The following is a 22,226-nucleotide window of genomic DNA, read 5'->3' as shown; positions in this document are numbered from 1 at the left end:
AGACAGCAGGCTCCCCATGAGCTCATCCCGCTGCATGAAAATACCAGCTGTTCCCTCTATGGGAGCAGCCCCCCCCCCACCGCAGAGCCAGTCACCGGGGGTTAACCCACTGCTGCCCCCCTACACGCTCCCCCTTGGGTCATGCTGAGCCCCAGAGCTGTGGGCTCCCCCCGGCCGCCATGCCCCGCCTTAGCACCCCTCCTCCTTTAGCTGAGCCGGCTTGCTGCTGTGTGTTGAATGGGGCACGCGCGGGCTGGGCTGGCTCGGAGCTGTAGTGCTGATGGGATTCTTTCCAAGTCCGGAACATCCCTGTGCTCAGGGTGCTTGTGTTCGGGTCATTCAGGGGGTCAGGGGCTCTGGTGCCAGCAACAGCAGACCCCCCCACCCCCCCGGCTGGCGCCTGGTAGGGTTTATTTATTGGAGATACGCATTGGAGCCTGCAGGGCCTAGTGAGCAGGGCTCCGAGTCCGAGCTGGGTTCTGTTCCCGGCCCTGCTGCTGGCCCGCGGGGTGACCTTGGCCAGCCATTTCCCCTCCCGCCCTCTGTCTGTCTAGCTGTTCAGGGCAGGGATTGTCACCGTGTGTCTGTGCAGCCCCCAGCACGACGGGGCCCTGATCTCAGCTGGGGTCAGGGAATTTCTCACCGCAGTGCCTGGCACAACGGGGCCCTGATCTCAGCTGAGGTTTCTAAGCGTTAACACATGTAACTACTACTAATTATGACTGTAAGATTATTGGCTGAAGTTTCGCAGGGCCGTGGGGAGTTGGGTGCCCAGCTCAGGGGGTGGTGAAAAGGATGTGGATCTGGGTGCTTGATTCCCTGAGGCCCCTGTGCCCAGCCTGCCTGTGGCTCCCCCATTAGCCCCAAGGTGCCAGAAGGCAGGGACCAGGTGCTGTGATATGCGATGTGCAGATGAAGGGACTAGTGTTGCTGAGCTGACGTCAGGGTGCTGCGTGTTGGGGCTTGGAGCCGGGTATTGTGGGAGGGGCAAGTGCTGCCTTTAACTGGGCTTAGCTCAAAGGGCAGGGAGTTTTGGTGTCTGGCTGTATAATATCAGCGCGCGTCCCTTTAAGTCCTTCAGCAGGTGCCAGGTTTCGCTGGTAATGTTTTCCCATGGCGAGCACGGGAAGTGGGAGAGGCAGGGCTGAGGGCTGTGCCGTTGGTGCTGCCAGGCGGAGGGCTGGCTTCCCTCTTGCACCGCTGGCTCATGCAGCCTCGCTGTGCCGTGCCTGGCACTGTGGCTTTGCTGGTCCTCGGCTTCCCGCTCCAGCAACGTACCCAGCGCCAGGGTGAGTGTGCCTCGGCAGGACGCTGGGCATAGGTCTTCGCCCGGGGCAGAGTGCTGCCAGCTGTGCTCCGCCTCCTGTGTGGGGTCCTGGATCTCAGCCTGGTCTCGGAGGCTGCCCCTTGTTCTCAGGGTCTGGGCTGCCAGGGCCGGACCTGGGGGGAACGCACATCCTGGGGTCAACGTGAGCCCTGCCCTGGGCCCGGCTGTGATTGGAAAGCCGATGTGAGCAGCAGGGTGCTGTCGGGGAGGGCTGGGCACCAGAGGGGCCACAGGGAGCTGGGTGGCCAATTCCCCCCCCCCCCTTCTGCCCAGACTCCAGCCCTAGGACGGGCTCAGGCTGCCCAATCCCAGCAGGGCTCTCCTGCCCCTGCAGAGGGACTCAGCAGCAATGGGCCCACAGGGCTGTTCCCAGGGTGACTGGGGGTCTTGCAGCAGAGAGCTGGCAGAGCCTCCTTGCTACCTCGGGGTTCCCCTGGCACCAGGCAGGTGAAGGGACGTGCCCCAGGTTGGTGGCAGGGCTGGGAATTGAACTCGGGCATCCTGCATGCCAGTCCGCTACCCCAGTCTCCCTGCTTAATAAGCCCCCTGGGCTGGTGGGGTGTCTTCTGCCCTCTGCCCCACGGTGACAGCCTGAAGGAGACACGTGGGCGGACAGCTGTGTTCACTGAACATATGGAATGCGCCAGGCCTAGCTGCGTCTGCGCACTGCTGGGTTCTACAACACGGAGCCCAGTGAGCGCCGCTAGTGGGCTCCCAAAGTATTTAAATGGTTACTGCCCAATTCCTCTTCCCTCCCAGCAGTCTGGGAGCATAACGTAGTGAAATCTCATTCCATGGGCGAGTTAGTCCTAGAAAGGTGAGGTAGGGGTCAACTGATTCATAAAAATCTACAGAACCGTGGTTTCAATGGTGTCACCATCTGTGGCATGGCAGGGGAAGAACTTGCTTCCCCCCCCCCCCACACTCAGCTCCCAGCTCCTCTGGTTGGTGGAAATGTTGATGACCCAGTGTCATCGAAAATGGGTCAAGCTGGGGATCGTTTGAAAGGGGATCATGGGGATCTTTCTCCCATGAACATGTGGCACCAAACCTGACAAACCTAGGACAATGATGTAGATCTACAGTCGAGAGAATGGTTAATGATCAATGTTGTTTTTAATTATACTTGAACTCAGGGGTGCCTTGATAGTACATAAAAAATGCATTGATCTTTGGTCATTCTAGGGGAGTTAGCCTTGACATAGACTCGTAGTCCAGTCCCCTGCACTCAAAGCAGGACTAAGCGTAGACATGTAGGACTGCAAATGTTTATTCTCCAAAGTCCTCATCCGTGTGGTCTCCTTCCAGCACCCTGCTGCTAGACACATTGTCACACTGATCCTCGTCAGTGACACACTCGCACGGCTCCATACGGGGCAGGCTGTTGGCCAAACATCTGCCGGGCGGTGTGTCTCTGGTCTTTGCACCCGAGTATTTGGTTGGCTGAAGGATTGATTTAGCAGCACACATAAGTGGTGTGATCAATCCATCCTCCAAAACCGATCAGTGCCCGATAGGCACTGTGCTTGGCCATCCTGGAGTCATTCCACTGCTTGATCATTTGCCCTCTTGATAAATAAACACACCCCTATTGGTGGTGATTTTTCTCTCTTCTTGATAAACATCCATCAATAGCTCTGCACGCGCCGTAATGTTGGTCTTCAAATGATAAAGTTGGCATACAAACCCCTCCCGTGCACTTCTGATCTTATCAATGTTTCTCAGCCATTCTGAACACCTCCAGAGCGAGGAGAGAGTCTTCGGCGGCTGAATCAAATGCCTTCCAGGAAGATAATTTGGTCTTTCCAGGCAGCCTTCCAGTAGTGTCACATCCTGAAAGGGTGTGGAAACCTGGCAGTGGGCGGCATTAATGGTCCGAGTGATAGGAGCGTATCTCTGAGAGAGATCCAGCGATTCTGTTCCCTGGCAACAGGCACAAAATCAGCATCTTGCAGATGTTTTGAGTAGCATCTCTCTGAGAGCACTGGAACATCTGTGTCCTGTGCAAAAAATCGGGAGTTTAGTAGGACCTTTCTCCGTGGCATGGATGGCAGGCAAGGTATTTGAGCGTCCGCCGCCTCATGAGAACTACTGCCTCTGAGTAGTGCAAGGCAGCAGCTTTATTGCACCATGCAATGGCAAAATTCTTCCAGCAGTTCTTCGTACGCTGAAGTGTTTTCCCTGCAAGGTGTGCAGTTAACTCCTCCTTCGTGCCGGTACGACACAGTAGCTTCTGCATTGTGACGTTGGAAATGTTTGTGGAGTCAGTGACTTTTGTATTGGACAGGTGCAGTGCCATGGAGTTTCTTCTTTCTGGTAATATTTCTAATGGATTCCTCTGCGTATGTGTCAAACATGAGGTGGACTTTGTCATAGGTCCAGTATTTTCCTGGTAGCCTCCTAATGAAGTGTACCGCCGCCATGCCACCTCCGATTGCTGCGCTGAAAGTCCTCTGCTGGCACAAGGTACAAGATGTGTGTGTGTTTGATTTTTGCCTGGCACGTATGCTTTGTTCCGTCACATTCAAACATTGATCATGGTCCCATGGAGAACTCGTACTTTCCAAAGTCTCACGTAGATCAGCATCATGCTGAGGTCCAGACACGACCAGGAGACGAACAAACAGCAGCCTCTCTGCGGTTAGCTCTTTAATAGTTCCTGCCACCTTCACTCTGACTCTTTTCTTTGCATTCAAACACAGCTTTAGGCTTCTTGATTGGACCCGTAGAGTGACACAGCCTTGGATAATTCTTTGGGTTTTGAAAGCTTCATACAAGTTGTGACCCAAAGTATCCGCTCTGGCATCTGTAGCTACCTCGTTGCTGAAGACTGCTTTCGTTGTGATATTAATGCGCTTCAGTCCATCAGACTCGAATGAGTTGCCAGGGCATGTAAGTTCATCCTGTAGCTTTAAAATTGCCCCTTGTGGCATCTAATAATCTAGCTGGTGCTTGGTTACTTGTGGGGAAGCTATTCCAGCAGTTCTTAATGTTTTGTTCCAAATTCGATGGAGTTCTAGGGTTGTCAGGAAAAACCAGGAAAGATCATTTGGCTGCTGTGTTATGCCCACCAACCTCCTAGTGATTTCCATTGCTCTGTTTTCATATTCTAGGGCTTCGTCTGAACCAAGTGCCCGGAAGGGATCTGGTGACCTTTTGACAGCCCAATTTCCCTTGCTGGAATTCTGCCCCTGTCATAGTCAGCCTTTTCTATACCTCTTATCTCAGCCAGGAACCATGCAATCATCGCAGAATAGTTGTTTACACCTAAAGCAAAAAAGTGTTTCACAAAGTCTTCCAGTGCTTTGAGGTGCAAACTGCAATGAGCAGTCCTGACAGGTTGAATAAAGCGCAGCAAAGACTCAACCCTCTTTGCGTGTCGCCATGCAATCCCGAAAGTTGGCTTTGTCACTGATTTGGCCTCCTGGAATTGCTTGATCTGTTCTTTTTGCAGCTTTCCATTGTGTGCGGTAGGTCATTGAGAGCAGAACACACGCTGGATGTGGAGAACTGGTCTTGCAAGTCCTGTCCCCTTTGGGGAGTGACTTCAAACACATCAGATTGCTTTCCAGAGAAGACATCTAGGTAGCATTTTTGAAGGGCAGTGAGTGTTTGGGTGCATGCTTCTAGAGCACGTCACAGCTTTGTCCCTGCAAGAATTTGGTTCACAGTACTGTCACTATACCGAATCTCCCAGATCTCAGGACTACCAGTGCCATCAACAAAGGAGCCGATTGCACGTGTCGCTGTGATTGATATGTGCAATTCGCCAGGACATAGAATCCACTGTCAATGAAGATCATCGGGGGCATTATTAGCTGTTGGATAGGCCTGTAAAGGCCCATGTCTAGTGTCACACCACGTTTTGATTCAGTTCCGCAGATATATTTGTTCACGCGTTCCAGCCGCATAGGAAACATGTGCTTCTTATAGCATGTAAGGTGCCACTGAGTGTTGTGTTTAACCAGGATCCTCCATGGTGGTGATCTCCATGAGTTCAGCGACTAGTCAGTGTTCTTCGTCTCCCTGTTGGTAACTAAAAGTGATCAAGACCAAAGTAAAAACAAGGATTTTGTAATACATTACCTTGGGATTGTATTTAATTCGTGGTCTGGAACTGTGGGCATACCATTTGTGGATGGAGTCCAGTCATTTCTGTCTGGATGCTGACCTCTTAACCAGCGCCTCATTACAACTCTCTCAGCATAATAAACAAAGCTGGATAATCAATATCACTGCTTCGCCATCGTCGGCAAAAAAGAAGCCATTCAACTTGAAGCCTTGGGTGACCAGATGTCCCAATTTTACAGGGACAGTCCCGATTTTTGGGTCTTTTTCTTATATAGGCTCCTATTACCCCCCTGTCCCAATTTTTCACATTTGCTGTCTGGTCACCCTATTGAAGCCCCCCCGCTACTCTGTAATGTTAAAAAAAATTAACCGGGTCTCGTGTTCTATGCATTAATTGATCACGCAGGACTGTCGGTCAAGGGTCACCATTTACCTTCGCGAGGGCTGTGGGTTTGACGGGCCAGTGCTAAAGTATAATTTAAAAAAACCTTGATTTTTAAACCTTTTCTGGAATCCAGAGCTGCATCATTGTTCTAGGCTTATCAGGTTTGGTACCATTGGGCTCATGGGAGAAAGGGCTTTTGAATGATCCCCAACTCGACCCATTTCCGATGATGTGTCATCAAAATTTCCACCAACCAGAGGGCCTGGAGCTGCAGGAGGGAGCAGCGAGTCACCCCCTCCCCCTCCCCCCATGCCACAGAAGGTGACACCATTGAAATTATTTTCTGTAGGGTTGTTTTTTTTTTTTAAAGAAATCAGATAACGCCTCCCTTATCTTTCTACCATGAACGTGTCCGTCAAATTACGCATGCCCCTGACTAAGGGGCATTCCCCTGGGTGTGGTGGGAGGAAGCAGAGATCTGTGGCTGTATTGCCCAGCATCTGTCCTTGGTTCTGTCTGAGGCCTGGGCAGGGGAGAGCTGTCTTGGAGTGGGGCAGGGGAGGCTCTATGGGGTGTATTTGGATATTAGGAAAAACTTTTTCACTAGGAGGGTGGTGAAGCACTGGAATGGGTTACCTAGGGAGGTGGTGGAATCTCCATCCTTAGAGGTTTTTAAGGTCAGGCTTGACACAGCCCTGGCTGGGATGATTTAGTTGGTGTTGGTCCTGCTTTGAGCAGGGGGTTGGACTAGATGACCTCCTGAGGTCCCTTCCAACCCTCATATTCTATGATTCTATTCCCCTGGCTCTCTGGGTTGGAAGGGGAGGCCAGTCTGAGCGTCTGTTTCTGTCGCTCTTTCCAGGCTGGGCTGCGTTTCGAAGTGGCGCCTCCTGGGTTTAACGTTAGATCTAATCTGATGGTTGAGGAGGTTGCAGGGAGAAAATCTGCCGTGTGCCTGCTGGGAGAGCGGGGGCGGGGGTTAGAGTAAGAGGATAAAGGCTCTCACTGCCCCGCTGACAGGGAGGGGTGCTCAGGGATGGCAGCACGGACAGCACCAGTGGGGCTGTATGTAGCCAGGGAGGCACGGCTCCTCTGGCGAGACGCCGTTGGCTGTGGCGACATTCCCCCTGGCAGTAGCATAATCCCAGGCCGTTGTGCTGAGCAGATTAGTGCATCTTGGAAGGACAGCAGGGCTGGGGTGGACCTAGCACTTTGTGGGTGGCATTTAGAGGCGAGCCGCAGAGACTGCTAAAGCACAAATCCCCCAAATGGGAACGTCCCCAGCCCCACTGTGCCGGATCAGGTGTCAGTAATGGTAATCCCTCGTGCTTTTCAGTCATTGATCTCAAAACACTTCACAGAGCAGGTCAGTGTCTTTATCCCCATTTTACAGATGGGGAAACTGAGGGGGGCAGGGACTTGCCCAGGGTCACCCACCAGGTTGGTGGCAGAGTCAGGCATAGAACCCAAGTCTCCCGAGGCCTAGTCCAGGGCTCTAGTCACCTAGCTTCAGAGAGATGCTTTGAATTCTGGTTTGCCTGTCCCCTTCCCTCTGCCGCATCCTCTCTGCAAACCCTGGGGCTGTTGCCTGAGACTCGGCAGGCAGCGTTAGACGCAGGGCTCTGATTTAAGGCAAAGGGGGACAGGTGCATGGCAAAGGCCGTGGCTTTGTTTGGAGAGATCTACTGTGTCTATTAAGTGCAGGAGGGATTGGGGTCTGAAGCCGGATTCCGACGTGCTACCTCTCCGAGGAGCGTATCCCGGCCCTCCCACCCGGGGGGTTCGATCCACTCCCCCATATCCAGGTGTTTGGTTCAGCCTGGTTCAGGGGCAGAGTCAAGCTGGGAGTGGAGCCAGGGCCAGCTGGGGCAGGGTCGGTTTGGGCTCTGTCCCGGGGGAAGTGGAATTAGCGGGAGGCTGTTGACACCAGTGTGGAGGCTCACAGGGTTGGTTGGCTCACAAAGATTGGGCCAAAGGGCCCTGTTCCAGAGTCGGCCCCTGCCCTGTGTTTATGGTCTCTCGCTCCGGCCCTGCCGATGGGCAGCGTGGCCTCGCTAGAGCCTCTCGGAAGCCTCCGGCTGACGCGCTTTGCCAGGCGCTGCCCTGCTGGGGCGGAGCAATGGTGAGAGCGCTGGTGTCGCCGTGGCGCCGAAGTACCCCGTGCCCCCTCCCCGCTCAGAGCAGTGTGACGTCCTGTGCCTTGCGCGTGCCAGCTCCCCCAGCACTGCCGCCTCCTCTGGGCCACGTAGTCCAGGTCCGGAGGCAAAGGGCCCTTCTACCCCTGCCTTGGCTGGGAAGAGTGGTACAACCCTGGGCCGCTGCCAGCATGCCTAGCTCCTAATAGAGAGGGACCCTCGTGGCTGTGGCCTGTGGCAGTCCCCCCCCCTCCCCCCCCCCCCCCCCCCCCCCAACGGCCCGCAGTGAGATCTCACTGGACCACCAAACGCCGGCTGGTGCCTGTGGGCGTCCCCCTACAGCCGCAGACTCTGGCAGATAGAGGCTCTCCGGATCATGCTCCGCGTGATGATGGGCTGGCACGGGGAGAGGAATCTGGGTGCTTGGGGGGCCAGTGGCTTCAGCTGCTGCTCGAGAGGAGAAACCCCTGTTTGTGACGGCCAGAGGAGTGACTAAAATAGCTGCCGGCTGGCAGCGGGAGGGGGGAGTCCAGAGTTCACTAGGGATTTGGCTAACTGATCGGGGAAGGGATATTGGACCTCCCGCTTCGGGGCTTTAGCGGATCGCTGGCTGTGAGACCAACCAGACTGAGAGCTGTGTGGGGAGCGGGTTATCCTGCAGTGACTACTGCGCGGGTCCCACGCCTCCCTGCTGCTGCCCGGACACTGGGCTGAATGGATCTTGGCCCGGTCTGGCAATTCCCCTGTTCCCAGCTGTCTCCGTTTTGGGGTGTCCAAAGACCCTTTAAATGGACCTGATTTTTTTTGAGGGGTGGGTGCTCAGCACAGTCTGAGAATCGCCCCCGAAATCCCTGGCCTGCGCTCCCTGCTCTGCCAATCAGTGAGCAATGCAGAGAATGTGAGGCGCCAGCAGAACGTACTTCTGAATAACACTTTTATCAGCCTCTTCTCCAGGAGGCGTGTGCTGCTCTTTAGCTTCAAAGCCTCCTCCTAGCCACTCGCATGCTGGCTGTGTTAACTGCTTCCCTGCCGAATGGCACCGGGCAGCCGGGGCCCCTGGGCTGGGACCCAGGCGGGCTGGGTGTGCTAAGCAAGGTCAGGTTGGCATGCAGCTTGGATGGGTAACCTCCCAGTGTTCTGCAGGCATTGTCCATAGGGGCCGTTCTTCCTACTGGACCAGTGGCTTAGCATGATGGGAGGCAGTGGGGTGGAATGGATGGTTGGGAAGCCAGAACTTGGCTCTGCCAGTGACCTTGGGCAAGTCCTTTGGTCTCCCCGTGCCTCGGTTTCCCCCTTCTACCCTTTGTCTGTTTAGCTCTTCATCCAGCTCTGGGCTGAGGTGGGTACATGCTGTGATGTCTGGAGGTGCGGTGCGGCAGGTGAGATGTAAATACAGTCATTAAAGATCCCACATCACTTCTCACAAGCACAGGGCGTAGGCTTCAGTGTCCCAAATGATTACATTTCACCAGCCTGAGTTCTGAGCCCGTGGTGGTGGGTTCACACAGTTTCTTTGCTCTTTATAAGCAGCACCTAGTTGCTATGGCAGGAGGCGCTAAATAATTTTCCAAGCCGTTCCCATTGGAGCATCCTCTGCTCCTTTCCTGTAGCGTTGCTCTGTGTTAAGCAGCTGCCACGTTCCACCTCAGAAGTGGCCGCATGTCAGTGACAGAGACAGTGCTCCCCACGTGCAGCTTATCTGGGAGTATTTGCAAAGCACGTTGGGATGATACAGCCGTGCGTCTGGGGGCGTTTTCATGTTGTGGGCTGCATCTCTGAGGGTACGTCTTTGCTGCAGAGGTAGCGGGAGGCTGCCTAGCTGGAGGGAGAGCAGCCACACTACGCAGTAAAAGTGGGCCGGCTGTGTCCACACTGAGGGTATGTCTACACAGGAAACTTCAACTTCGCGCTTTGAAGTGTGAGTGTGGTGCTCTCCCAGCGCTCCTGGTAATCCACCTCCACGAGGGGATTAGCTCCCAGCGCTCTGAGCCTGTCTACGCTAGTGTTTTAAAGCGCTCAGACTTGCTGTGCGCAGGGGGGTGATTTTTTCACCCCCCTGAGCCAGCAAGTTAGAGCGCTATAAAATGTCAGTGTAGACAAGCCCTGACACTCGTGTTGGGCGCTAGGTTGTATCTGTGGCTCTTTGTGCTGCGAGAAGCTGAGCCGCTCTTTGCGTTCTTTCCCAGTGAATTGTCCTTTCCGGGCACTTGTGGAGGAATTGTGGGATAGCTTTGGAGGACTAGCCTGGGTTGCAGTCTGGTCATGTTAGCAGCGGATGCGCTGTATTCTCGAGTGTTCCCTCGTCCCTGGGAGGGACCAGCCGGAGTGGGGTAACAGCACCAGGCACTGGCGGGAACGGGGTTAGTGTGTGGATGGGACTCGAGCTATGGGCAGCGCTCGTGTGAACTCTGCAGGGACGACAAGCCCCAAGACACATCTTCTCAGAGGCTGCTTCCTTCCCCGGCGGCTCCTTTGCTTGGCCACATGAATGAGAAGCGATATTAGGGCTGTGCTGGTTTGCTTCCAGGGACGTGGATTGATGTTTCCTGATTTCCTTCCCATACCCTTCAATCCTGTGATCTCTCCTCCCGCGTCCGTGCCACGACTCTGATTTGGGGCCCCGCCGGCAGAGGCGAGTCTGGCTGAGTTTTGGCCCCGGAGCAGAGAGGTGATGCACTGGCATGGGCAGCGTCAGGCTTGGCTGTGCCTGTTAGAGGTTCCTGGGCAGGGCAGTGTGCTCAGGAGTGCCTGGTGGAACCCTGGACTGTGGGCATGGCGGTACCAGCCATCATTCCACCCCGGCACTGTGCGTTCATGGCTAAGGCGGATGCTCATCTGCTCCTGGTTGTCCTGTCTGGGGCTGGGTGTGGCTCCCCGCCTCTTGTGGCTGTCATTTGCATGGAGGGTGGAGCCTGGGGGGGGGGCTCGGGTTGTGTGCTGGGGGCTCCCTGCTGCCATCCAGGGAATGCTTGGAGCCTCGGCGTGCTACGGGATGTGCGGGCCAGGCCGTGTCACAGCTGGTCCCTCGCAGGAATCCCTGTGATGATGCAGTAAGCTTGGCAAAGAAACAGCTGCTGCACCCCTCCCCAGAAGTGGCTGCATTTCAGCGCTGGGGTGAGGATCCCTGTATGGTTGCTGGGGCCGATTTCCTGTTCTTTTCATGCTATACAAAAGGACCGGAGGTTGACGGCAAACCTCTAGCTGGCCCTCTCGACCAGTGGGGGAATCTCTCCCCTCCCCGCAGCCCCTTGTGTTTGGGGCATGCAATGGTGAGGAAGAGGCAATCCCTGGCTGGCACCCATGCTGCACTAGTTTGTGCCTGGGGCTGGGAAGAGAATCAGTTGGCCTGTGACCAGCTCCTCCCTACCACATGCGTCCCTCACCTATCTCGCTGCCTCTGGGCTGCCTGGGATGTGTGGGCACTGGCAGGGCTCCCACGGAAGCTCTGTTCTTGGACCAAAGTGAGGCCACGTAATTGAAGCCTGGGAGAGCTCTCACCCATGCAGAGCTGGGAAAGGGGCCTGAACTTTCCAGGAGCGTGGGGGTGTGGGTTTCGGATGAGCCTGTCCCTACTGGAGGGGGCACGGCCGTTGAAAGGCCTGGGGTGGGCAGGAGGCCCGGCGGATGGCTCTGAGCCGAGAGCTGTGTGGTTTCTATGCTACCCTCCTTGAGGGTTTCTGTAGCGCCCATCGCCACGGCAACCGAGTGCTTCCTGGGGAAACTGAGTCTTATGTTGGCAGGTCCCTGTGGGGTGTGTGTGTGTGGTGGTCCTCTTCTCCTTGCCTTGGGTATGGGGGCCCTGCTGGATGGAGCTGGGTCCTGACCCACAGCTGGCTTTGCAGAGGACAGAGGCTGTGAACTGGCTGTGGAGGTGTGGGGCAGCTGTTAGATGCAGGAGGGTGGCTGGCTGCTTGCTGTGCTCCAGGAGGTGGGTTATCCAATCCAGAGGTACTCTCCCCCCCCCCCCCCCTTGAATCTCCACTTCCCTGCTTTTTTAGGCAGCTCCCTGAGTCCCCAGCTGAGATCAGGGCCCTGTCACTGCATGGACACCACCTCTGCTCCCAAGAGTTCCCAGTCCGGCTAGACCAAGGGTGGGAGGGGAAACTGAGGCACAGAGAGGGGAGGGGACTTGTCCAAGGCCACCCGGCAGAATGTCAGGAACAACCCAGGTGTCCTGGGGCAGTGACCTAACTGCTGGGCCAGGCTGCCACCTCTGACCATGCCGAGCACTCGTGCCGTGGGCCTTTGCTGCTGTGCTTTGCACCAGAGTCATTGTGGGGAAGCTGCTTCTCCTTCGGGCTCTCTGGAGCAGATGGGGTTAAACAGGTTGTTTCCAGTCAGGATCCCTATGCTGGGAAATCCCCTCCCCTGCCCGACAAAGCGGCTTAGGTGTCTCTGCTGGGCATTGATTAGTGCCAGGCGGATGCTCCGGCCGGCTGGCTCCCTTGGCCGACGGCCCTGCCGGACCCACTGGAGCCAAGGCCACAGCCATGAGCGTGTTCCCACATGGCCGCTCTGTGACCACTTGTCCTTAGGGAGCCAGAGGAGCGTGCCCCAGCCCCAGCCGGTCTGACCGGTTCCTTTGCCCCAGGGATCTCCCTCCCCGCTGGAGAGCTCTGTACGCTCCAATGCCCGGGTCCACGCCCCACATCCAGGCTCTGACCTCTCACACGTGCCATCCCCCCACCAGGCTGCAGGGGCTCTGCTTATCCGCCTCTGGCGTGGGCACTTGCTGTCCTTCCTGGCTGGCACATGGAGCTCCTTGGCTATGTTCATATCGAGCCCTGCCATGCATGTGGAGGGATGAGTCTAGCTAATGGTCTCCAGGTCCCTAGGAGGGGAGGCGATTTCTACTAGCCGGGGGCTCTTTCCTCTAGCCGCCTGGAGCTGAAGTGACAAATCCAGACAGGAGATAAGGGGCCGTGTTTAACAGGGAGGGAAATTAGCCATCGGATCAGCTGACCCAGGCACAGGCGAGTCTCTGGCACTTGGCGCCTGTAAATCCAGGTGGGATTGTCTCTCTACAGCTCTGCTTCGGCTCCGCCCCGAGTTCTGCGCTGGCCACAGGGATCGCAGGGGGATGCTGGCTGGTTCTACGGCAGGGCAGGCTGGATGGTCCGATGGAGCCTGCTGGTTTGTAAAGGCTCAGATTCTCCCCTCTGCCTTAGAGCTGCTGAAAATGTAGCCGGTTGTTTTACTGCCCCTTTGAGAGGATTGCCCCTCTCCCAGTATCCCCAGCCTCGGGCATTCAGAAATCAGGAGCCTGGCTTGAAAATCAGGAGATCCTTAGAAATGGGGGGGTTCTTGTTCTGCTGAGTGGAGCCTTTCAAACAGAAATCCAAGATTCTCGCAGCCTCCCCTGACTCAGGGAGCTGGGGATTTAAGGAAGGCACCATGGAGGTGCCACCACCTAGCGCCAGGCTTGGGATACAATCCTGGGAGCTGGCAGACTCCCAAATGTTGCTGAGCCACACTGTGGCTATCTGTGCCAAGAAACTGTGGCCGTGACACCCCCTTTCCTGGAGAGGGGGCCCTCTCGGTGCCGGGAAGGGCTTCTGTTTGCTTGGGAAAGCTTTGCCAAATGTCACTTCTGCCTCTGTCCCTGGCAGTGCACCAGGCGTCTGGGGCACATGGGGAGCCCCCCAGCTATGTTCTGCTGTGGGTGGCCCTGTGGTAGTTGCGCCCGCCTCCAGTTCCAAAGGGTCACCAGGGCTCTGGCCTGGCACAGCTCACCTTGAAGAGTCCCCTCTGCGCAGCAGCTCCGAGTCCTTGGTCCACTTGAGGGTGGTGGGGTCGCGTGCCTGGGACCCCTGCTGCAGCGGGCACTCACTGCCTGCGATGGGCGTGCTGTGTGCTGGGTCCTCGGGGGTGTGTGTGCGCGGGCTGCAGGTCGCCTTGCTTTGACGGGGGGAGCAGCGGTCGGGACCCCCTTGGCTGGGTGAGCAGCCTGACTGGCACATGTGGTGGCCCTGAGGGTCGAGAGTCTGGGCTGCACCTGGCGCGACACGGGGGAGCAGGCCCCATCTTGGCTGGTTCTGCAGGTGTGACTTTAATACCGTTCCGGAGCTGCTGGACTATGCTCGGTTATTGGAAACCATGGCCTGAGAGTGTGGCAGCAGGGCTGTGACCCCCCCCCCGGGGAAGTTAACGTGCTCCCTATAAGCCGCTCGGATCCTGAGATGGGTCGGAAACAGGCCCCCAGATCCCCGAACCCCCAACTGTCCCCCTATACGCTTGCAGGGTCAGCGCAGCCCTTCCCCTTCCTGGAGGGGTCAATGGGCGTCTGGTGCCGCTCTCCCTGAGGCGGGCCCTCCTGGTGCCTTTCCTATGTGCTGTGCCCAGGCAGCCAGGTCTGGAATCACTCCCCACCCCCATGGGTCCCCTGGCGGCTGCTCTCCGCCCCAGAGCTGGTTGCATTTCAGGGCTGCCGAGGGTATGTCGGGGGGGAGGAGCTGTAGGGACGTACTTGTTGGGTCCCTTCGTGGTCTGAGCGCAGGTGGGCAAGGCTGGTGGGCTCTGGCTCAGGCCCAGCCCCCGCTGTGCACGGCTGGTGGCCCTAGCGGGTGAGTTCCCCGTGGGCGTGGCGCAGACATGCCGCTCCCTCCTGTGGAGGAGCGGCTCCAGGTGAGGTCTGACGACAGCAGCCTCCGCACCCTGCCCCGCTCGCTCTCGGGTCGCTCCCAGAAAGGCAGCGCAGATTCTCCCCCCCCAGCCAGTCCCCTAGCCCAACCCCACATGCTGGGACCGGGCATGTTCATCTGGGAGGAGAAGATCAGCCTGCCCTGGCTCCCTGTCTGCATCTCCAAGCTCTGGGGTAAGGGGGGGGAGGCCGAGACCCTGCGTCTGGACCTGGGGTGCGGCCCTCGGGGAGGGAAGCCGTGGGGGTGCGGGGGAGATAGCAGGCACAGCGGTGGGGTGTCGCTGGCTGCCAAAGGGAGCCTGAATGTTGCAGGCCTGCAGCCACACGCCTGCCTGCCCTACCCTGCCCAGCGGTTGGGGGGTGGGGGGGAGGGAAGGGAGGGTGTGATCCTGATTACACATGCTGCAAAGAATGCAGAGCCCTGCTGGGTGGGGGGAGGGAATGGCTAAGTGCTTGGGGGGGGGGGGAGGGTCCCACAGCCTGGGCCTGAGAGCAGCAGGTCCCCTTCAGCCAGGCTGCAATTTTAGATCGACCCCATGGGTCTCCCTGACCTTCAGATTAGGGGGTGGTTAGGGGGGGACCCTTCTTCTCCCCCCCCACCTCAGGACTTGGTGCTGGACCCCTGGCTGGTCTGTTCTAGTGCTGCAGGCCTGGTGCTCTGGTGATGGGCTGGGAGGCGTTTCCGGTGCTGAGCCCCAGTTCTCAGAGGCGTCTAATCTTTGGGCGGGTGTTTCTCAGCCTGCAGGCGGCTCGGTGTTCTTCTGGGACAGCTGGCTAACTTTCTGTCCAGCTGGCAGTCGCCATCTCTGTGTCTGTGAGAGCACCTGTGTGTGAGACTGTCTGTGAGAACGCCTGTGGGGCTGTGTATCTGTGAGAGCACCTCTAGCTGTGTGAGACTCTGCGAGTGCCTGTGACTGTCTGTGTGTCAGACCTGTGTGTGTGTCTGCCTCTGCCTCTGCGTGTGTCTGAGTGTGAGACTGTATGTGTGAGAGCCCCTGAGAGGCTGTGAGCTTGCATGTGGAGCTGTGCGTGGGGCTGTGAGCGCACCTGTCGGGCTGTGTGGGACTCTGTGTGGGGCTGTGAGCGTGCACGTGGGGTTGTGAGGGCGCCTGTCAGGCTGAGTGGGGCTGTGCATGGGGCTGTGAGCGCGCCTGTCGGGCTGTGTGGGACTCTGCATGTGTCTCGGGGAGGGAAAGGCCTTTTTGCAGTGTCAGAAATTGCTGGGATTCTTTGCTGCTGTGCACATGGGAAATGGTTGGTTGTTTTCAGGCCGGCGGCGCTGTTCAGGATCTCTTGGCCTGGTCTACGCAGCCCAGGCTGAGGAATGTGGCCCAGTGAGGACGGACTTGCCCACCAGTGCAGCTGCCCTTTGCAAAAGGGCCCCTGCTTGCTCCCTGGGCGCTCCCTGGGAGGAGGGGCGGGTGGTGACATGGTTGTCACTCCGTGGCTGTGCGTAGAAGTCGGCTGGCCTTGCGGTTAAGTCCTGGGACTTGGAAGGTCTGTGTCCTGCTCTGCCCCTGGCCCCGTTCGTGACCTTGGTGTCACTTAGACCAGAGGTTTTACACTGATCTGGGTACCCCAAGATTTCTGGGCGCCTGATGGGTGGCGCTGGGGACCCCGCTTTTGAGGAATGTTGGGCCCCCTCCTGCTGGAGTCACTAGGCGCCACAGGGGCTCTGCATTTCCAATGTCCAGCCCCAGCTGTGTCCAGGTGTCACCAGAACTGCTCAGCCTGAATCTCTGTGTCACATTCCCCATGTGGAAAATGGGGATCACTCCCCCGTGAGCCTATCTGCCTCCCCCTGGCAGCCTGGTAGAACCAGCTCAGCTGACGGACGGTGGATTCCAGTCCTGCTAGTGCACTGCCGGTGGAATTCCCACCCTGGGTTCCCTGTGCACGCCGCTCTGCAGCCGGTGAGCTACACGGGGGTTGCTCAGGCTGCAGAGGGGTCACCGAGGGCAGATCTGACCTGCAGACCCTTCCTTGGAGGTATTTAAACCACTTGGGCCAGAGGACGTTTTGGTTGCAATTTTCCATGCCTTGAAGCCAGGCAGTGCTGCCCCCCCGGTCGCGGTTGCGAGCAGGGAGCTGAGTCTTGCTTGGCCAGCCCCATGGCGGGTACTTTTCCCAGTTGGAGCTGCCTTCCCCATCGAGGGAGCGTTGAGTCCCATGGCCCCGCCGTGTGGCATTCAAGCACTGCCCGCCCGTGGCAGTGAGATCTCCTAGTATCTCCCCGTGTCCCGCAACAGTAAGGACTAAACCAGCCAGGACGGGAGCTGGGAGCCATGGTGCCAGGGACTGTGGTGCCAGCCCCTCTCCTCTAGGGCCTGGCCAGTCTCTCAGGCAGGAAAGGGGCAGTGGATGGCAGCAGGGTCCAGGTGTCCTCATAGACTGTTGCTTTCTAACCCAGAAGCCTTCCTGCCGCGCTGCCATGTGCAATGAGAGAGTCACAACGTGAGCGTCAAGCTTCTGTCACTGCCATCTCCATCCGCTCCCAGTGAACTGAACAAGGCAGGGCACAGCTCAGAGAGACTGAGGCCTATCGCTTCCACCCCTGCCCAGCAATGGGCTCAGACTGTCTGCAGACTCAGGCGGTGTCGCTGGACCGGTCACACCTGGGGTAGCTCCCCTCCCCCGCCCCCAGCGATGGGCTCAGGCTCTCGGCAGACTCAGGCAGTGTCGCTGGACCGGTCACACCTGGGGTAGCTCCCCTCCCCCCCAGCGATGGGCTCAGGCTCTCTGCGTTGGACACGTTTTGGAGGTTGAGTAGCTGGAGACTGGTTGGATTCTCTTTCAGTGAAAGCAGGGACCTCTGAGAGTGCTGGCGAGGCCAGTGGTGCCCCTCCTGGCCAGGGGAACACAGGGCCAGGGGCTGGGACTGGAGCAGGGGCTCACCCAGGCTGTGGTGGGAGGGAGTGGCCCAGCCCCAGCCACTGGGGAGGCAGGGGCCCTGGCCGTGTCTGCCAGCTGCCATGCGTGTGTAGAACAAAGGGCCTGTGTCCCTAGGCAAATGCATCTGGGCAGTTCCAGGGTGAGGGGGGGAACCCTGCCCCTGCTGACCCAGCCCTTCCCCTTCTGTGGGGGGCAGGGGCCTCGCTCCATGCTAGCCACTGGCGGGATTGGGTGCCCGGGACCCTGCTCGTGAGGCTCCCGGAGGTGGTTACCTGCCCCTGGGGTTCAGTTGCCATGGTGGCCCCAGGCCAGCGCTGAGCTGTCCGACCCACACAACGCATAGCCTGGCGCTGTGAGCCCTTCCCCCATCCCTCCGTGCCCCATCCTGGCTGCAGTTGCGCAGCCTGACACGGGCGGCCGTGGGCGTGACCTGGGCGTGACCAGGACCTGCGGTATTGGGCTGCCTGGCAGCTGTGTCTGTCAGCCCAGCTCTGGGGAGCATTGGTCAGACCAGCTCCTGGGCCTCAAGCAGTGCCCTGAGGTGGCCTGGCCCTGGGCTGCTTTGGCACCGCCCGGCCGTGAGGGGCTGGGACCAGGTGGGCGCAGGGTCGAAGCATGGCTCCAAGCCACTCCCCGGCCAAGCTCCCCCTGAGCCACTCCTCAGGCCGAGTCTGCAGCTGTGGCGATGGCATGGGGTCGGGAGCAGGAAGGGCTGCGGGGCCTGGCGTGTGGGGCCCTGCCCTCTAACTATACTGCCTCTCCCCCCACCAGAATCCCCCCGGCTGCCAGCACTGCCCTGCCCCGGCAGCTATGACAGGATGCCCGTCTGCGCTGCGGCGGGCGCGCACCCCCCGGAGCGCCCAGTGAGCCGGATGCCCATGGAGGGGCAGGACAAGGCCCCCGGCCATGCGCCGGCCCGGGAGGGGGACGCCCTGCGGGTCAACCAGCTGCACAACAGCAACAACAATGCCTCGCCGGGGGGCTGGCTGGGCCGCAAGGGCTCCCGCTCCCTCTCCCTCTCGCCCTTCGGCCCCCGGGCCCCTGCTGGCGCCAACCACAAGCTGAGCTACCTGGAGCGCGTGGTGCTGGAGCTGGTGGAGTCGGAGCGCACGTACGTGCGGGATCTGCGCAGCATTGTGGAGGTGAGCCGGACCCCTCCACGCCCCCCCAGCTGGGCGTGAGCCGCAGGCTGGCCCCCTCGCTGCACAACAGCACCCCCTGCTGCCCCTGTGTGGTGCCACATGGCTCCCCCGACCCCATCGTCCCTGGAGCTGGGGCGCCTGGGATCTCTGGCTCCTCTGTGCTGTCAGCCCTGCTGGTACCAGCAGCTGGGAGGGGCATGGCACAGTGCCAGTCCGGCTGGGTCTGTATCCCTAAACGCCCCATGGGGTGGAGGTCGGGGGGCATCTTTCATCCCCATATCCCTGGTCTGGCTCCTCCAGGGAGGGGTCTGCTAGCGGGGTGAGCTCCCAGCATGCACTGGGGGGGGGGGGGAAATGGGGGGGGGGGTGCTGTCACGGTCGATGGGCTCTGTGGGGATAAAGCCGCCCGCAGGGACCTTGGCCCATTGGCTCTGCCCTGGCAGGCTCCAGGGCGGCTGGGCTAGCGTGGGGGATGGCGCTGCCTGTGGCAGCAGGACGGGGATGGGGGACCTGAGCCCTCCTCCCACCACCGAATGGAGCCAGCTTGGCCTTGGGGAAGCTCCTCTTGATGGCTCTGACGGGAGGGGAGGGCTGGGGGGGCCGCTGGCCGCACGACAGCACCTCTCTGCTCGCTGGCCCGCGCCGTGGCTCACTGTGTGCGCCTGGCAGGACTACCTGGGGAAGATCATCGACACCGAGGAGGAGCTGCTGCGGCCGGAGCAGGTCAGCGCGCTCTTTGGGAACATCGAGGATATCTACGAACTCAACAGGTGAGCTGGGCCCAGAACTGCCTGCTCTGTCCCGCCCCCCGTAATTCTGCCCCCGCTGTCCTTGCCCCCCGCCTGCTCCGGCCTGACCCCCGTAACCCTTGTAACCCCACCCCCCTCCATCTGGCGCCTGACGCCCTTCATTCCTGTCCCTGCCCACTCCGGCCTGACTCCCATAACCCCTGCCCTCTCCGTCCCTGACCCGCTCTGGCCTGGCCTCCTCTATCCTCCAACCTGCTCCAGCCTAGTCCCCCTGACCCCCTCCATTAACACCCCCCCACCTCCTCCAGCCCCACCCTACCTCCTCCACCCCCCCCCCACTCTCCAAAGGGGCGGTGGAGTAAATGCCCCGGGACGGGCTTCCCCCTAGAATTGGAGAAGTCAGCGTTAGTGCTCAATAGAAAGGAATTGTGGCACCTAGGGAGCCTCCTGGGCTCTTCCCCTCCCGCCCAGCTCTGCCGGTGCCCGTCAATCCCAACCCGCGGCCCCTGTTATCCCAGCCCTGGGCTCTTCCCCTCCCCCCCCTCCCCCAGCTCTGCCTGTTCCCCTCAGTCCCCACCTACAGATTTCTGACTTGTGAGCCGGGGGTCTCGTTGCCAGTCTCCAGAGGGGAGAGGCTGTTGCCACCTGCTCCCCGGCCCTAGGACAGCAGTGTCAGAGGGAGCCGCCCTGGTGGCCCAGGCCTGGCCTGCCTGAGGGCGGAGGAGCGGCTCCGGTCCATATCCCTCCCCATCTCCCTCGGCTTGGCACTGAGGCTGTCTCAGCCGAGAGTCTTTGGGCAGAACGCAGTCGGGGCGGGGGTGGGTGCCTGTCCATTGAGCTCTTTGCGGTCTCTGGTTGGGGCCCGCGTGGAACGACTGTAACACCGGCGGCGTGACTGAGAGCCGGCCAGGCCAGGGCCCCGGGGAGAGGGGGCAGCCAGTGCGTGCGTCTCCTCTCGTAACACTTGCTTTGTTTTCAAACCCTGCCGGCACTGGAAGGGGCCCTGCCCTGCAGGTGGGTACCACGCCGGGCGCACTGCATGCTCTGCTGCCTGCCCTCTGCTTGGGGGTTTGTGTGCTGGGAGTGGCGGGGCGCATGCCATACATGCATGCAGCACATGCCTGGCCCGTGTGTCCCCCGGAGAACACGCGTGCTTGGCAGGCCCGGCCTGTGGGTCGCCCGGAGCATGTGTGCTCTTGGCAGGCCCTACATGACTGACAGTCTCTCTTTCTGCCCAGCGAGCTGCTGCAGGACCTGGACAGCTGTGACAGCAACCCTGTGGCCGTGGCCAGATGCTTCGTGGACAGGGTAAGGGGGGCTCTGGACGTGGCACGCAGTGGTGAGCGGCTGGCGAGATGGCCCATGGCATCGTCCTGCGCCAGGCGAACTGGTGCACTCGGGGCTTAGTGCTAGCGCCTGTCATCCTGGCATGTGAGCGTCTCCCAGCTCCCACGCCTGGCACAGCACATGGCCCTGATGGATTTCATGGGACGGCCCTAGCTTGGCGGGGGTGGGGGTGGGGGAGCTTGCGGTGCCAGCCGAGCTGGGGGACTGGCTGGGGCACTTTGGGGACGCTTGCAGCACTGAGGCACCTTTGCGGGATGCTGATGCCCAGGCAGGTGGAATACTGGGAGGGCAGTGCCCAGTGTAAGCACTCGCTGGCAGCTGCGGCTGGGCACAGGGAGGGGTGCAGCTAGGGTTGCAAACTGTCTAATCGCACAAACCCAAACACCCTTGCCCCGCCCCTTCTCTGAGGCCCTGCCCCCACCCCCTCCATCACTCATTGTCCCCTACCCTCGCTCACTTTCACTGGGCTGGGGCAGGAGGTTGGGGGTGGGGTGAGGGGTGCAGGCTCTGGGAGGGAGTTTGGGTACAGGAGGAGGCTCAGGGTTGGGGCAGGGGCTTAAGGAGTGGGGGCAGGCTCCGGCTGGCGCTTACCTCGGGAAGCTCCCGGGAAGTGACCGGCGTGTCCCTCCGGTTCCTAGGCTCAGGGGCAGCCAGGTGGCTCTGTGCGCTGCCCCTGCCTGCAAGCACCGCCCCGGCAGCTCCCATTGGCCACAGTTCCCGGCCAATGGGAGCTGCGGAGTCAATGTTTGGGACAGGGGCAGCACATGGAGACCCCCCGCTGTGCCTAGGGGCTTCCAGGAGCCGCGTGGAGCCAGGACAGGTAGGGAGCCTGCTTTAGCCCCGCTGCATCGCTGACCGGACTTTGGCCTATTAAAATCTCCCGGCTTGGTTTCAGACGCCACCGGGAGATCGATTCCGGGAGACTCCCGGCCAATCCGGGAGGGTTGGCAACCCTAGGTGCAGCTCCTGGGGCTAGAGTGTGGGCAGAGTGCTCTGGGAGGGGGCCTCCCCCTGTAGATCTCACTCACGGTCTCTCTCTTCCCTCCCCTCCCCCTGCAGAGCCAGGATTTCGATATCTACACCCAGTACTGCAACAACTACCCCAAGTGAGTGAGCACGGGGCGGGGGATCCTTAGGGCGGGGACCCCTGCCTGTGGGGAGGTTGCACCCCACGCTGGGGTGGCCTGGCTCTGGCAGCAGATGATGGGATCTTGCCAGATTTGAGGGGGGGTGTGTGTGGTGGGGGCACTGCCAGAGCTGGGAGGGGCCAGTGTCCCCTCGTGCAGCAGCCTCTCCCAGCATCCCAATCGCAGGTGCCTCAGTCCGTGGCCTGGGAGGAGAAGGGGCCGTGTGCCAGCCCCCCAGCCCTGCCACGCACAGGAGCGGGTGGGGCTGGTTTCTGCCCCTGGGCCTATATGTGCCATGTGTATGTACTTTGCATCCCTCACTGTGATGTACAGGTGCTGTGCCCGGTGCCTGCCCCGTGTGAGTGGGGCATCTCCCATCACCGTGGTGTCTGGGCGCCGTGCCAGGCCCCT

At 59.7% G+C, this 22,226-nt stretch overlaps 1 protein-coding gene across 9 annotated transcripts in view; it reads left to right on the top strand.

Moving 5' to 3' along the window:
• The window catches only part of PLEKHG3 (pleckstrin homology and RhoGEF domain containing G3), a 39,429-nt gene that overhangs the window by 157 nt on the left and 17,046 nt on the right, over positions 1-22,226 (top strand). For 8 of the 9 annotated variants that reach the window (XM_026661112.2, XM_026661107.2, XM_026661111.2 and 5 more), the window contains exons 1-5: positions 1,107-1,289; positions 18,222-18,592; positions 19,262-19,362; positions 20,580-20,649; positions 21,748-21,794. In XM_026661112.2, coding sequence (XP_026516897.1) covers positions 1,208-1,289; positions 18,222-18,592; positions 19,262-19,362; positions 20,580-20,649; positions 21,748-21,794 — 671 coding nt within the window. In that variant the 5' untranslated portion in view covers positions 1,107-1,207. Of the gene's footprint in view, positions 1-1,106; positions 1,290-18,221; positions 18,593-19,261; positions 19,363-20,579; positions 20,650-21,747; positions 21,795-22,226 lie in introns of those variants that run through there. The other variant, XM_026661108.1, reaches the window with a different exon arrangement.

This window comes from Terrapene carolina, unplaced genomic scaffold (assembly GCF_002925995.2).
Source record: "Terrapene carolina triunguis isolate 2854851 unplaced genomic scaffold, T_m_triunguis-2.0 Scaffold926, whole genome shotgun sequence".
NCBI lineage: Eukaryota > Metazoa > Chordata > Testudines > Emydidae > Terrapene > Terrapene triunguis.
Note: the sequence above shows the minus strand (reverse complement) of the source record. Positions and strands in the feature narration are given on the sequence as shown.